This window comes from Alligator sinensis, unplaced genomic scaffold (assembly GCF_000455745.1).
Source record: "Alligator sinensis unplaced genomic scaffold, ASM45574v1 scaffold769_1, whole genome shotgun sequence".
In the NCBI taxonomy this organism is placed as follows: Eukaryota; Metazoa; Chordata; order Crocodylia; family Alligatoridae; genus Alligator; species Alligator sinensis.
In genome coordinates, this window is record NW_005843322.1 from 77228 (window position 1) to 92639 (window position 15412).

General features: G+C 55.4%; 2 protein-coding genes across 7 annotated transcripts in view; one reads left to right on the forward strand and one right to left on the reverse strand.

Annotated features, from left to right (window-relative positions):
* Window positions 1–3247, forward strand: part of RARRES2 (retinoic acid receptor responder 2) — a 5109-nt gene extending 1862 nt beyond the window's left edge. The window contains 5 exon segments of the mRNA XM_025194846.1: window positions 1–95; window positions 889–993; window positions 2157–2255; window positions 2544–2652; window positions 3003–3247. The exon segment at window positions 1–95 is cut by the window's left edge and continues 28 nt beyond it. Coding sequence (XP_025050631.1) covers window positions 1–95; window positions 889–993; window positions 2157–2255; window positions 2544–2648 — 404 coding nt within the window. The 3' untranslated portion in view covers window positions 2649–2652; window positions 3003–3247.
* A 242-nt stretch (window positions 3248–3489) lies between these two features.
* Window positions 3490–15412, reverse strand: part of LOC102374378 (leucine-rich repeat-containing protein 61) — a 19653-nt gene continuing 7730 nt past the window's right edge. For 3 of the 6 annotated variants that reach the window (XM_025194842.1, XM_025194843.1, XM_025194844.1), the window contains exon 4: window positions 3490–5164. In XM_025194842.1, coding sequence (XP_025050627.1) covers window positions 4238–5164 — 927 coding nt within the window. In that variant the 3' untranslated portion in view covers window positions 3490–4237. Of the gene's footprint in view, window positions 5165–5809; window positions 5851–14768; window positions 15327–15412 lie in introns of those variants that run through there. The other 3 variants (XM_006038345.2, XR_003092278.1, XR_003092277.1) reach the window with 3 other exon arrangements.

A 15412-nucleotide genomic window follows, 5' to 3' on the forward strand; every position in this document is an offset into this window, starting at 1 on the left:
AGCAGGCGGTGGAGCTGGCGCTGGCCGATTTCCACAGCCGCGACCACATCCATTGGCTCTTCAAGGAGAAGTCGGTGGAAGGGGTGGTCGAAAGCGTGAGTGCTGCAATGCAGTGGGTGCAGGCCACGGGCTTCTCAGGCACTGCCGGGGTGACATCCCGCCGGAGGGGAGAAGGGCCTGGAGCCGGAGCCCGGCAGGAGCTCCCCGGGCACAGGGCAGGGTAGGCAAGCTGGGCCGTGGGGCAGTGACCTGCCGCGCTGAGCTACACATTAACTGGATGCTTGCCTGGGGGTGTGACGGTGCCTGCTTTCCTCTCCCGGGGCTCAGCCAAGGGCTCTGTCCCTCCAAGGCCTCCTTCCCTGGAGGGGAAAGCCACATGGGGTTGGGGGGCTACTGGGACACATGATGGGGCAACTGGTCCCTGCTGGGTGCCCAAGCCATTTTGGGGAGGATGGGTGGTCTCATCCAGCTTTTGCTGTGGACCAGGCAGGATGGGGCCAAGGGATAACACGGGTCCCTCTAAGCCTGGGGGAAGCCCACCCTCTCCCCCTTGCTGGGAGAGGGCAGGAGCATCTCTGAAGCTTCCTTGTTTCTGGTGCAAAAAGAGACTAGAAGTTTTACTGGTACGCCAGGAGCCCAGGGAACAGGACCTGCGAGGAGAGGCTGAGAGACCTGGGCTTGTTTACTCCCTGCACCTGCCTGGATCCGCCCCTCGTGTTACACAAGCAAATGTGCAGCACGGAGGCACTTAGTTAGTGGGACGGGATTAGCACCAAGTGCCCAGAGACGCTGCAGGAGCTGCCCCTCCGAAGGCCGGGAATGCCCTGCCAGTGCTGGGGTCCGGCTCGGAGCTGCCCCACTCCTCGTTGACCCCGGGCTCTCTCGTAGGTGCAGTCAGAGGGGACCTTCATCCGTCTGCACCTCAACCTGGTACCCACGACCTGCAGGAAGCAGCAGGAGAGGAAGCACCACTGCAGCGTTAGACCCAACGGGGTGAGCAAGCAGGTGGCCAGGCCATGCCTGACACCCACTGGTCCACGGCTCATGCCCACGCCACTGAAGTCACTGGGAATTCGCCTCGAGGGCAGCAGGATCGGGGCCGTGCTCATTCTCCCTCTCGGTTCTCTCTGCCTCCTTCCCCCCATCCCCACCCCTACCCTGTCTCCATCCTTTAGGGCACGGGGCAGACAAGGATGACCCAGATCCTCCTCCTCAGAGCAGGTGGGAGAGGATGGGCCCAGGAGAGAGTACTGAGGGGGTGAATGTCTGTGTGAGTGGGGGCGTCCGGGCTTGCATGTGTGTGCATGTGCAAGTCCCAGGAGTAGAGGTAAAGTTGTACATAGAAGCAGCACATGGAGGTGTGTGTGTGCACACAGTGCCTGAGGGAGGTGGGTGTGCATGCATGGCTGTGCCTGTTGGAGCCATGTGAGTGTGCTAATGGATATGCATGTGTAGTGCCTGGGGGGATGTATGTGCACATGCCTTGGAGCTGTGTGTATTGATGCACATGTATACGCAGTGCCTGAGGGGATGTATGTGCACTTACCTGCAGAGCTGTTGTGTGTGTTGATGCACACATGTGCAATGCCTAGGGGAGGTGTGAGTGCACCTGTGGCTGTGCCTGTTGGTGCCAAGTGAGTGTGCAAATGCACATGTGTGTGCAGCGCTGGGGGATGTATGTGCATATGCCTGTGGAGCTGTGTGTGTGTTGATGCACATGCATGTGCAATGCCTGGGGGAGGTGTGAGTGCACATGTAGCTGTGCCTGTTGGAGCCATGTAAATGTGCCAACACACGAGTGTGCAGTGCCCAGGGGGGTGTATGAGTCCATCCCCGTGGAACCACGTGGGTGCTAGGCAGGGTTTTTGCCACGCAGGGCATCTGCTGTCCTGGGCTGGGCTTCCTCCATGACCTCTGCTACAGGCTCCCACCATGACCTTGGCCTTGTCCCTTACCTCCTGGGTCCCCATATCCGGCGGTGGCTGGGCTACCAGCCTTATCCCACCCCACCCTGCCCTGCCCCACACTGCTGGGCCCCATCCATGCCCGTGGGAGATGAGGGGGCAGCCAGGGGTGCTGCAGCCTTACTGCCCTGCCCCAGAGCCGCCTTCTGCCTCTGACTCGGTGGTCACGGCCTCCCCGGTCTATCTTCACAGAGGAAGCGCAACTGCCTGTTCTGCGTCAAGTTTGGCAGCACCAGCCCCTCGAAGGTGCTGGACAAGTACATGCACTGCAGCGTGGAGCCGCTGGCCAAGGTAAGTGCCACCCTCCGCCCAGCTGCTGTCCCGAGCTTGCAGGGACTGGGTCTGGGGGGCTGGCAAAGCTTGGAGCCAGCCCCAGTGCCACACCTGGAGGATCACACACACACGTGTGCGCAAACACATGCCTGCCCCTGGCAGATGCAGTACCCCTCCCACGTACATCTAGAGCCATGCATGCATGGGGGCACATGCCTGTTTGGCTGCACCCATGTGGCGCAAACCCTGGCACCCCCATGCACTCAGAGCCGCTGCCTTTGCAGTAATGCCGGCTCTGCCTTGCAGGTGCTGTTGCCGAGGGACGAGCAGGAGTGCCAGGGGGTGGAACAGGCCGGCGAGGCGGTCTACCTCCCCGGCAGATTCGCCTTCCTCCTCGGCCAGCCGGACTAGCACGGTGAGCACAGACCGGGCAGCGAAGGGCGGGCAGCTGAGTCCTATGACGCTCAGGGCATGGCCCCAGCTGCCCCCTGGCCCATCTTCCAGAAGCTGGACGGCCGCGAGGGACTCCTTCCTCCTTGGAGACGAGAGCCTTTGACCCATACCCGCCAGCCCAGCACTGAGCCCCCGGGGCAGGCTGCAGCCCAGCCGAGCAGATGCTGGAGGGAACTGCCCTGACCCTGTCCCGGGGCGCTGGCAGCAGCTCAGAGGCTGGCTCCTAGGTCCAGGCTCTCATCGAGAAAGAAGTGTGTCACAGCCGTAGCAGCACCATTAACTCCCAGGTGTGTCTCCTCTCTCCCCACCCAGCTGGGACAGCACCCATGGGGCCAGGGAGCCCCCGGCCCCTGCCAGCCAAGGAAGGAGGCTGCCGTCCAGCAGAGACCAGGAGACTACCCCAGACCTCCCCCTGCAACGTGGGCAGCAAAGGAGCATCCCAGCCCGCTGCTTTCCCCACTGGTCAGTGTGTCCCCAATAAAGCCACAGCCACAGGCCTGCCTTGGTCCTTTCATGCAGGGGCTGCGGGGTGGGTCTCTCCCGTGCCCACGGCTGGGATCACAGCACTTCCTGCCCTCCAGCACAGATCCCCTCGCTCCAGTCTGCTGCTTCCCTGGGCTGGAGGGGGTCAGTGTCCCTTGGCAGGACCAGACTGGCTTTAACCCCTTCCCACCCTCTCCCCGTGCTGACCCAGGCACACCTGGAGCAGGGCAGGGCCCATGCTGAGCTGCTTGGCACCATGACATCCCTGCCTGCATGCCCAGCTCTGCACAGAGAGGCAGGGAGCAGACTCGGAGGGGACACAGTGGGGGTTTATTTCACAGCAGACAGCCGGAGGGGGACCTCACTTAGCTCCCATGCCCCCTCCTGCCACATCGCCCCAGCTGCTTGGTGAGCCTCTGACCCAGAGCTGGGTAGGAGCAAACACCATGGCTGTGTCTGGAGCAGGCATGGCTGGAGAAGCCCCGTGGTAGCCGGCTGGGGGTCACGAAGGCGGCCTGTCTCCCCTTGCCTCGCTCAACCACTGCTGTCCCAGGCAGCTCTCGCATCAGGCTCCCAGGCTGCAACCGGCTTGGAAGGGACGGTGCCCAGCGCTACCGGATGCCTGACAACCCCACAGCAGGAAACTGAGCCCTAGGGTGGAGCGTGGGGTCAGCAGCTTCTCCGGAGCCTGGTGGGGGCTGCCTGGGAGAGGGGGAGTCTCCCATCCGATGCGATGTGGGGCAGCAGACTTGGCTCCATTGCCCCCAGCCCTGGGGAGCCGCAGGGTGGCACTCGCTGTAAAGCAAGATCCAGGCTGGGTTAGGATTATCCCAGCAGCCAGAGAGCACAGGTGAAAGCCACCCTCTGCAAACTTGGTTTGGCTGCAGCCCCCTGGACCCTAGAGCCAGCTGCAACCCTGGAGAAGAGCCAGACAGGCCTGCAGCTCGGAGAGGGTCTCTCCCCGGGACGCGGGACCGCAGCTGAAGCCAAGCGGACAGGGCGCTCGAGACAGACCTGCGGCGAAGAGGGCAAGGAAAAGCCTGCGGTGCGACACCGGGGCTGGCTCAAAACACAAAGGAGCTGGGGTCAGGGCGGAGGCTGAGGGCTCGCTCTGCCTGGGCGATGGCGTCGTCGGCCTTCTTGCCCAGCTCCCGGCACTCCTGCAGCACATCGTGGAACTGCTTGTAGGCCTCTTCGATGATGGAGCTGCGGCGCGGCGGGCGCACCGCCCAGTAGCCCTCCTGCACCCAGGGCTGGGCCGTGCCGGGGGGCTCGGCCCCGCCACCGCCCCCGGCGCAGCGCTTCAGCGAGTTGTCCAGGTCCTTGCAGAGCTGGTAGAACTCGCTGCCGCGGCCGGAGACCCGCTCGCCGTCGATGACCTTGAGCCCCGGGAACATCTCGCCCAGGGCGCTGCGGTACGCCGGCGAGGCGCACACGGGGTTGCTGAGCCGGCCCGTGGGGTCCCGCAGCCGCAGGTTCTCCAGCTGGCGCAGCCCCGCCAGGCACTGCAGCTGCTGCAGGCTGCTCACCAGGTTGCCGGCCAGGTTGAGGGTCTGCAGGCTCTCGCAGGCGCTCAGCGGCTCCAGGCTGCACAGGCAGTTGCCCGAGAGGTTGAGCACGGTCAGGGCCCGCAGGGAAGCCAGCGGGCCCAGGTAGGAGATGGCGTTGCCCGACAGATCCAGCCACTCCAGGTTGGTGCAGTCGCCCAGGCAGCCCAGGTCCGTGATGCCCAAGCCCCGCAGCTTGAGGAGCAGGATGGACTCCAGGTCGAACTCGCCCGTCTTGGCCTTCAGCAGCTGGGCGGTGATCCTCACCGCCTCGCCTTCCTCCCCCTTCTCCATCGCGGCCGGCACGCGGGCAGCCTGGCACTCAGGGCCCCTGCGTGGCCAGCGTCTCCGGGCCGTGTGCACGGGGCATGGGGGCACGGGGGAGCTCTCCCCTGACTCTGCCTCACCCCGCGTATGCAGGGATGCAGGGACAGGTGCCGGCTCCTGGACGGCAAGAGGAGGAGACAGGATCAGGACCCTGCAAAGCCTGTCCCCCACCCCAGCTGGGCACATGGGGAAATAGGGGGCTTAACCAAGCAATGGGGCACCCCAGGGTCTCCCAGGGCAGGGGTCAGGCTGCCTGCTGCTCCCCCCGCCCCTCCTGCACCACGCAGCTGGCTCCAAGTTGGCCCTCCGGGGGTCCTAAACACCCCCCCAACCCCCAGTGACCGTGAACCCACGTGCAGGGCTGTGCACACGTATGAACACCTGTGTGCTCACCCCCATGCCCCTGACAGCCAGGGACCAGCAGGCACACAGGCACATATGCATGATGTACATGCCCATGTGTCCCCTGCACACGCACATCCCCTGCACACCCATGCATCTCCTGCACGCCCGCATCTCCTGCACACCCACGTGCATCCCCTGCACCCCCATGCATGTCCCCTGCACACCCACATCCCCTGCACCCCGATGCATGTCCCCTGCACCTCCACGTGCGTCCCCTGCACCCCCATGCATGTCCCCATGTACACCCACGCGTGCCCCCTGCACACACGCGCGCACACCCCGTTTGCAGAGCTGCCAATTAACAGGGAGTTAATGAGCAGGAGCCCCTGGCCCGCGCACCCCCCTCGCAGCACCCACCGCAGCCCGCGGATCCCTCCGCCGCCCGCACCCGGCCGGGGTTGCTATGGTGACGTGCGGCTGCGAGGATTTAAAGGGCCAGCGCACGGTCATGGGGGGGAGGGGGCATTTGGGGCTTGCACACGGACAGGGCGTGTGCTGCATGTGCAAACACGTATGCACGGCGCTAGCTCACACCTGTTGCCCCCGGGTGTTTTCCCGAGCAGATGGGGCTGGGGGATCATTCCCACCGCTGCCCCTGCTCCATAGGGCAGGGGGTTTAATCCTCCCCCAGTGGGGATGGGGATGGGGATGGGGATGGGGCTGGGCTGAACCCATGCTGCTGCTGGCACCAACCCGCAGAGTCCCGGCTGCAGGGTCTTGCCCCTGACACTGCACTGGGGCAGGAGGGGATTTCCCTCCTGCTCGGACTGGTCGCACTTGGGGGGGTTTGCCTTCCTCTGCAGCGGGGGCACGGCCTGGGCCTGGGGTCTTTGCAGTGCCCGTGACCCCCCTTTGCAGCAGCAGGATGTTGGGCCGCAGCCCCCCTGCTTTCCCCGGGGCAGGGGCAGGGGCAGGGGCAGGGGCGATGCCCAGTGTGGTGTCAGGGTGAGGGTCATTTTGCTCAGCGTTTAGACGCTAGTTTGCACAGAGCTGATCCTGTCCCAGGCCAGGGCTGAGCTGGATGCGACCTCTGCAGCTCCCTGCTACCCCCTGGCTCTGGGATTTTAAGTGCACTTAAAATGTTGCAGTGCACCGGGTTAAATCACACCCCATTTCCAATACTCTAGTCCTCCAAGTCACCCTGTCCGCCTCGATCCTCCTGTGTCTGGATGGCGCCTCCCAAGTTTATGTCTTCAGTGCATTTCTTGACACCTTCCTCCAAATAATGAAGGCTCAAACCAGACCGTGGAGGCTGATCTGATGGATAGGGTCAAACCCTGAGAGAGAGAGCCCTTTTCACATGCAGCTTGTCCCTGCAATGAATGAATTGGCCCCCACTGTCCTGCAGAGAAAGGGTTCCCCCATTTTATCTCCTTTGCTTTGCGAGCACTTAAAGAGGGGCAATGCTTCGTATGTCTGTAGGATCCCAGGATGTGCAATGGGCTTGTATGTCATCCTTCCTGTGGCCACGGCTTGTTGGCTACAACCCAACCCCACCCCAAACGGCCTAAAAACCAGCTGGGCAGGCACTGGTAGGCTGCTTTGATCCTGGCCCCCGCTCTTGCCCCTGTCCCTGTGCCCCGGGGTCTCTGCATCTGGCTTCTGACCCTTAGTTTGCTCCTGACTGCATCTTGGGTTTTGACCCTGGTGTCATCTCTCACTCCCTGAACCCGGCCTGGCCCTGACCCCATCTTTGGCATTTGGTCTCTAATTTGACTCCCCTGGTTCTGGACTCCAAACCTAGTCCTTAGGCCTGGCTGTGAGGGATCCTTCCCCTGGCAGTGCAGCCTTGCCCTTTCATATAACCACAGGGCACATCTACACACTCATTAAAGCACTTTTGCTAATGCACATTAAATTTAGTACCTTGGGGCATTTATACACATACCGCAGCCTGCTCCGATGCACCGGAAATCCAGAGCATCAGAGCAGATTCAATTAATCAAGTCTGCAGGGCACACCTGGCGCTGCATTGCATGAGAAAGTTTCCCTCAGTATCTACCCTAAACTTCCCTTGCTGCAGCTTGAGCCCATTGCTCTTTGTCCTGCCATCTGCCCCCACTGAGAACAGCCCAGCTCCATCCTCTTTGCAGCCCCCCTGCAGGGAGGTGAAGGCTGCTATTCAATCCCCCTCGGTCTTCTCTTCTGCAAACTAAATCAGCCCATTTCCCTCAGCCACTCCTCACCAGTCCTGTCCCCCAGCCCCCAACCATTGCCCTCCGCTGGACTCTCTCCAATGTGTCCGCATCCTTTCTGTAACGGGGCCCACAGCTGGACACAGGACTCCAGATGTGGCCTCCCCAGGGCTGAATAGAGGGGAAGAATCACTGCCCTCCATCTGCTGGCAGCGCTCCTGCCAATGCAGCACAGGATGCCATTCGCCTTCTTGGCACCAAGGGCACTGAGGCTTGCTGAAGTCCAGGTAGAGTAGATCCACAGCACCCCTTTTGCCTATGGAAGAACTCTCTTACATTCTTCAGGGAAGACATTAGGTTAGTCTGGCACTGTCTGCCTTTAGCAACCCCACATCATGGGTTATCCTCTCCTCCCTCTCTCATATCATTCTGTACTATACAATCATGTCCCAAAGCCTTCCCTGCAAATGAAGACAAATTAACAGGCCTGGAGTTCATAGAATCAGAGAAGTTGGCTAGAAAGGAGCTCCCATCTAGTCCAAACCCTCCATGCAAATTCTTTTCAAACCTATTACTAAAACTGCACAGGCATCCCTATCACACAGTCACAAAGCACAAAACCCAAACCTGCCACAGGTGGAGCAGGGACACAATCATGGTCGGTGTCCTGCTGCTGCAAAGGCTGTTAATAGATGCTGCAGAGACCCCCAGACCCAGGCCGTGCCCCCACTGCAGAGGAAGGCAAACCCACCCAGTCTGCACCAGTCTGAGCAGGGGGAAATCCCTTCTTGCCCCAGTGCAGTGTGGGGCTGAGCCTGGAGGCAGGGGCAAGACCCTCCAGCCAGGACCCTGCAGGGTTGGTACAGCAGGAGCATTGGCACAGCCCAGCCCCAGCGCCTCTGGGGGAGGCTTCAAAGCCCCCTCACATGTAGTAACAGGTAGCTGCAAGGGAAGTTGAGGTTTGATATTAGGAAAAAGTTTCTCATGTGGAAGGTAGTAAAGCACCCAGAGAGGTGGTGAAATCTCCATCCTTGGAGCTTTTTACCACCCAGATAGACAAAGCCTTGGTGGGATGATGCAGTTGGGGCTGGTGCTGCTTGGAGCAGGGGGTTGGACTAGATGAGACCTCCTGACGTCCCTTTCCACCCTCATTGTCTATAAGTCTCTGACTTCATGGCTCATTAGAATCTGATGTACTAAAAAACAGCGGATACACTAAAAAAACTGCAACAAAAAGCTTGGGTCTGTTACCTGGATTACAGGCGTATTGGTAGATTGACTAATGATAAAAGAAGCCAGAGACTGGTCTGCAGCCTTACTTTTTATTAACTTCCAAAGCACAAGAATCAGCCCGTATCCCAGCGTCTGTCTAGCTACTCACAACATTTTTTTATTAAAATCTATCTATCTTTAGGTGTATATATACACATCCTCTATCATAGACTTCTATTGCACCTTTTCTTTTCCAAACTCACAACAGCACAATACAGATTCTGGCTTCTTGTCACCTGGGGAGACTTGGGGAAGGACAAGGAGGATGACACCCAGGGAGACAGCAGGTCTTCTTGGCTTTGCTGAGCTCTCCAATGTTTTTTTCCTCCCCAGTCCACACCTGTTATTTCTATAGGGGTTTTCTGCAACTTTGGGAACTATATTGAACACAGTTCTATAGCCCTGGAAGGCATCAGTAATATGTTTCCTTGTGCAAATTACCTTTTTTAGGACCAAGGATTTCATATCTCCTTCTTTTACCATTTGGGAACCTCACATGCCGCTGTCTTTTCACTTTTCACCTTGCTTTATGGCCTTCCCTGACAAGGCTGCTGTAATTTCAACACTTTGCAAACTTTCCCTCCATTTGTCTCAGGCAAAGCTACTCACTGTTTTCTATGCAAATTTGCAAATAGTTTCAGCTGCCCCACCCTAAAACTGCATATTTCAACAGACTTACTATTGGTCAAAAAAAAAAATTTCCCAGCAGCAGTTCATAGAATCACAGAAAATGAGGGTTGGAAGGGACCTCAGGAGGTCACATCTAGTCCGACCCCCTGCTCAGAGCAGGACCAGCCCCAGCTACATCATCCCAGCCAAGGCTTCGTCTAGCCGGGCCTTATAGTTTCATAATTGTTAGGGGCTGGAAGGGACCTTACAGATCATTGGGTCCAGCCCCCCCTGCATTTGGGTAGGAAAGACCCCTGGGATAAGATGACCCCAGCAAGATGGGCATCAAGACGCTTTCTGGAGAGGCTTAAAAATTGCTAAGGATGGAGAGGCCACCACCTCTCTGGGTAACCTGTTCCAGTGCTTCACCACCCTCCTCATGAACCTTTTTTTTCCCCTAATATCCGACCTAAACTCCACTTGCTGCAACCTGAGACCGTTGCTCCTTGTTCTGTTGCATCCTTAAATAAAGATGGTAAAAGAATAATTCCAATCTTCCTTGAAAAGGCATCCAAAGTAGTAAAAGGAAATAAAAAGAAGGGAAAAAAAGGAGAACAGTGCAAGGCTAATGGCTAAACCAGTGTCTCTAAAAGAAAGTTGCTAAGGGTAAAATATTAGCAGGCTTTTTTGGAAGGCCACATAACACACATAGCCGGTAATTATAGTTGCTAGCTAGCAATTTAAACAGAACTGAATGGTCCTTGCTTAAGGAATGCCAGGCTCTTAAGAAAAGCTGTTTTTTTTCCTCCTGAAATCTTGAGGCCAGCTGTGTCAGTGGTGTTGCTGCTAATCATTAAAGTGCAGAGAACAGGTGTTAACTATTATCTGCAAGGCAGGTAACAAGGAAAGAAAGAGGGAAAGCTCCGCTCCCTCCTCCCCACACAAACCCCTTTCTTTACACAAAGATCAAAGAGGATTTACTGGTTCACAGTATCAGGGGAAAGTGCAGGGCCCTCTTTGTGCCAGAGCGAAGGTGTGTGTGGATTTTAGGTAGTAGGAATGCTTTGCCATTTCTGTATCCCTGCCAGCTTTGTTATATTTCACAATTTTAGACATTTTGGGCACTTGCAAACCCCAGTGCAATCAGGATAATTATCTGCTAGTGAAAACACCCGTGCACGAGGAACACTGTGCAGATCTCACACCTATGTGCACCACTGTATGTGTTCAGGTGCGGGGTGATCGTGGTTATTTCAGAAAAAGCTAAACTAAAAATCCAGGTGTGCTGCTACACATATAGGTAAATGTATGTGCACACCATCCTGGACTGCACAGTCTGCCAGCATCCACCCTGCTATTGCAATTAATTTATACAAAGGACACTTACAGCCTACCTTAAAAGGAACTCGAACAATGCAAAGCGGATTAAGACACCCATGTAGGAAACAAAATACTGGCAAAAGCTGAGCCCATTTTTCACTTCTGCCCCTCTGCCAATGATGCCCGCCTGCTACATTAAGCCAGCTATGCTTTCAGAATTTAAGATACCAACCCCAACATGTCAGTTTGTAAAGATAAATACATTATTCAACTTACCTATAACAAATCAGACAATGTTAGAACATAAAGGAAGTCTACATTTTGGGATTTAGGAAGGCAGTCCTCACAAACAGAATAGGCATCTTAATTTCAGCAAATCGAAAAGATTGTATTGGTAACTTCTTGAACACATTTAGCAAAATGCTAATGAGGAATGTCATGAAACACGCACATGGAGTGAATGCCCTTTTAAAAATTAACTTAAAAAACAGAGACCAAGGATAACACCAAGGCTCACTCTGGATTTTAAGGAAAACTTTGACAGCAGTCTGCAATCTGCATTGAGTGAGAAACTGGTCTCCATTGTCTGTTTGTTGTTATGCTTTAGCTTGGAAAAGAAGAGCTTGTCATATAGATGCTCTGCACAAGCTCAGAGGGCATATGTTTCCCCTTTGATTTTCCTGTTTCTCTAATGACTTTTTCCTGGGTGTCTGGCATAGTAAGCGAGCAAATAACGTTTGCACGGGTGTCAGGGGCAGCGGGCAAACATACCAGCTCAACACTGCAAGCTCACTCACTTCGAAATGGGCTAAAAATACTCCTGTAACCAGCAAGCTTATCTTCATTTGCTAATGATAGATTATAGCAGAATCCCAAGGCCTGTATTGCACACTGCAAGAAGAGGAACCACTGAACACAACACCTAAAAGCATGACAGCAGGCAGAAACATAAGGGCCCCTGTGCTGCAGTTACACCCTGGAAAACCTTTTAAATCCAGCTAATTTGATGGACCAAAGAGCCCCGTGATATAAATCGGAATGTATCAGCCTCATTATTGGCACTGGTTTATATAGTTCCCCCCAAAATAATAGGATTTTTTTTTCATTTTGGCATTGTATCTAAATGGCTTCAAAGAATTCATATTTTATAAAGCTTTAGACTGTCTTGAGCCTGTTATATGAAAACTGTAACTCTTAGCGGCCCAATCCCGCCTCTCAGAAGTATGTTGGCTTTTATGCAAAGGTGAAGAAGTTGAAGGAAATAAAAACGGATGATACTGTGTTTTTTAAAAGTCCCTGATTGTTAAAAATACTGCAATGCCTCTTGTTAAAAATACTGCAATGTCCCCTGTCTTAACTTCTTCTTTTTACTGTTAGCAGGAGGCTGCTAAGGTTGCCCATGCCAAGGCTAAATAGTAAGAGTTATCCTCTTGAATCAGACCATGGAATGCATGTCCATCCATCCCATACTGGATTTGTCCATCCCATACCCATGTCCATACTGTCCTGAGCATCTCCCTCCCGTCTACTTCCTTCCATCACACGAGAATCACTTGGCTTTAAAAGGCAGTGTTAAAACCAAGGTGATGGGACAAGAGGCCTGCCCGAAGGGAAGCTCTGACAATATTCTGCAACCCTTTTTTAAAATGATTTGTTAGTGAAACTATTCAGCAACCCTTCCCTTTCCGTCGTCCTGTTGTACCACTTGCAGATGCTAGGACTTGTAAGACAGACATGAACACAATTGGCAAGGGCACTGGGAGCTTGGCCAGCTATCCCAGGCTGGAACAATAAACAGGAACAAAAATTCTTCATCAATGTTTTGCACCTTCCCTCCAGAGTCTGTGCGGTGCCCAGGGCTTGCCCCTGCGACCGTTTGGGCCTGCCCAGGAGACCTTTCTTCTTGTTCGGTCCCCTCTGCTTGGTGGGGACGTGCTGGTCCTCTCAGCCCCAGCCCAGAACAGAGGTCTGAGGAGGTTTTGCTTCATGTTGAGGGCTGGGTTTGGCTACCACTGAGACAAGTAGCAGAGCCCTGGAGGGGCCAGGCTCACTCGGTCCCTCCCTGGTCTCTAAAGCACGGGGAACAGCATCTGGATTGTCCTTTCCAGCAGGCAGCGGGAGACATCCTGTCCGCTCCTGCACTAGGCAAAACCCCAGACACCCATGCAGAGAAGCCTCTCGATGCGCCACGCGCTGTAGGGAGGCTCTTGGCATCTTAGTCTGCAGAAGAGGAGATGGAGGGGGATTGAATAGCCGCCTTCACCTCCCTGCCGGGAGGCTGGAAAGAGGATGGAGCTGGGCTGTTCTCAGTGGGGGCAGATGGCAGGACAAGGAGCAATGGGCTCAGGCTGCAGCAAGGGAAGTTGAGGTTGGATACTAGGGAAAAATGTCTCATTAGGAAGGTGGTGAAGCACTGGAATGGGTTTACCTAGAGAGGTGGTGCAGTCTCCATCCTTGGAGGTGTTGAAGACCCAGGTAGACAAAGCCTTGGCTGAGATGACGTAGTTGGGGCTGGTCCTGCTTGGAGCAGGGGGTTGGACTAGATGTGACCTCCTGAGCTCCCTTCCCACCCTCATTTTTTATGATTCTAGTATAATTTCCAGCATCATTCAGCCTCTACGCTACCCTAAATACCTTGAGTTTTGGTGTCATTTATCTCTGCTAAGCCTCTCTCCCCATTAGCACACCCTGGACTTCCTTATATGCTAAACCTGAGCATGGGTCTGTAGAATAGGTTGGATTATTTTCCAATGCTGTTGCCTCCTTTCTCACTAAAGGATATAGCCAGAGGCCTCCTGGACAGATAATGAGGTTTCAGCATCCTTTCCCTTTGCTTTAGAGCAGAAACAGTAATTCTGTATTGCGCAAAGACTTTGTTTTGCTCGGACCCTGAACTAAAGGCTTCTCTGGGACATAGTTTAATTCCTGCCACAAATCCTGGAGGGGGGGGGAGGGGGGGGTTGCTGCGAGTTGCAGCAATGTTTTTGGGATTAGCCAAATTGCACCACATTTCTGTGGGCTATCAGTTCTTCCGTTTCATGACGGTGTGGACATGCTCCAAACCAAGACGGCCGCAGCCAAGTACAATACTGCATGCATGTAATCACAACTAGTCACCCATAGTTAACAGGCTTTCTATTCGCTGCATCTCAGGACCATAGACATTTTCTTTCCCATTCAGAGAAGTAAATCTGGATTGAGTTTATGTGGTGCTTAGAAGTGACTGGAAGGAAACAGACTCGGTGCCGCTGCCACCATGAAGGCTTTTATAGTGGGTGCTGAGAAAAAAGGATATTCTTGATTTCAGCTCCCCACACCCTCCTTTGAGTGGCGTCTGTCTAGGGACCCGTAGCACGAGGATTTGCTATAGCATGGCTGTGTGCAGGGGGAAAGGGCCAAAAGCAGAGTCTGGGCCCATAGCAGGGGGTCAGGCCTCACCCCATAGTGGTGCCTCACTCATCTGCCACTGGGCTGGACTGGTTTTTGGGTCCAACCAAGCTGGGGAGAGAAATGCATCTCTGGAGCCAAGGTTTGAAGCCAGACTCCGGTCTGAAACAAACCCAAATCCAAGGAACGTTTCCTCAAATTGAAGCTGTGACCTGCTCTGCTTCGACTCAGCAGGTAAGCGTGTGGAAGGGCACAAGCCAGGGTGTTTTCCCCACCAAAAACCCTGTGAAGTCCAAGTTTGATGCCCCTTTTGTGCAGCTCATATTTCGATAATCTCCCACCCAAGTGCAGCTCTCGCCAGACCGCGTGCTCAGCGGGCAGCGCCTGGCCCGTGGGCTGCGATCTCCCTTTCTTCATCATGCTTTGCTCTTGCAACGGGGACACCAGCTTAGGGCCAGGCTGGGTCCTGCTGGGTCTGGTGCAACGGCCCCACCAGATCTCATGAATCTGTATGGACGCATCCCCCCCAGAGGCCCGATCCCATTTGCCCTCGGCCAAGGAGAAAATGAAGCCCACGCAAAGCCAGCGGCATCCATATATCATCTTTTATTTCTGTCACAGTGCAGCTGACACCCCAAACCGGGATCGGGGCCCTGCTGTGCCAATAGGACCAGGACGGGGCTCTGCCTCAAAAGGCCAAAGCATCATAGAAAATGAGGGTTGGAAAGGACCTCAAGAGGTCAACTCCCTGCTCAAGGAAGGACCGACCTGATGCATGACACTATCCCAGCTCCATCGCTGGCACGGCTCCCCCAGCCCATCTGCCCCCATGGTGTTCAGACAGCAGCTCCCTGGGGCAGAGACTGCGGCCAAGTGAACTCAGGGTCAGCCAGGCTTTCCTGCACCGTCGGGACATCCTGAGTAAGGGGCAGGGAAGAGGGAGAAGCCAATGCAATTGGCACGAGCTTGCTGGTGGAAAGGGCCCAGCGGCTCCGGATGGCTCTGCTGCGGTTCTTAGCCGGGGTGCTGCAGAGGTCCTTTGAAGGGTGCCGCACAACATCTGCACCGTTAGGTGTGCAATCCCCTGATTCACAAGACAAACCCAGAGGCTTCACATAGGCATTCAGAGCACCACAGCCATCCTGGGCTTGCTGAATTCATTGCAACATAAAAGATTTTGCATTAAAAATCTGTGATTTTTCCATAGTCAAAAAAAAAAAGGGGAAGCTAGTTTTTG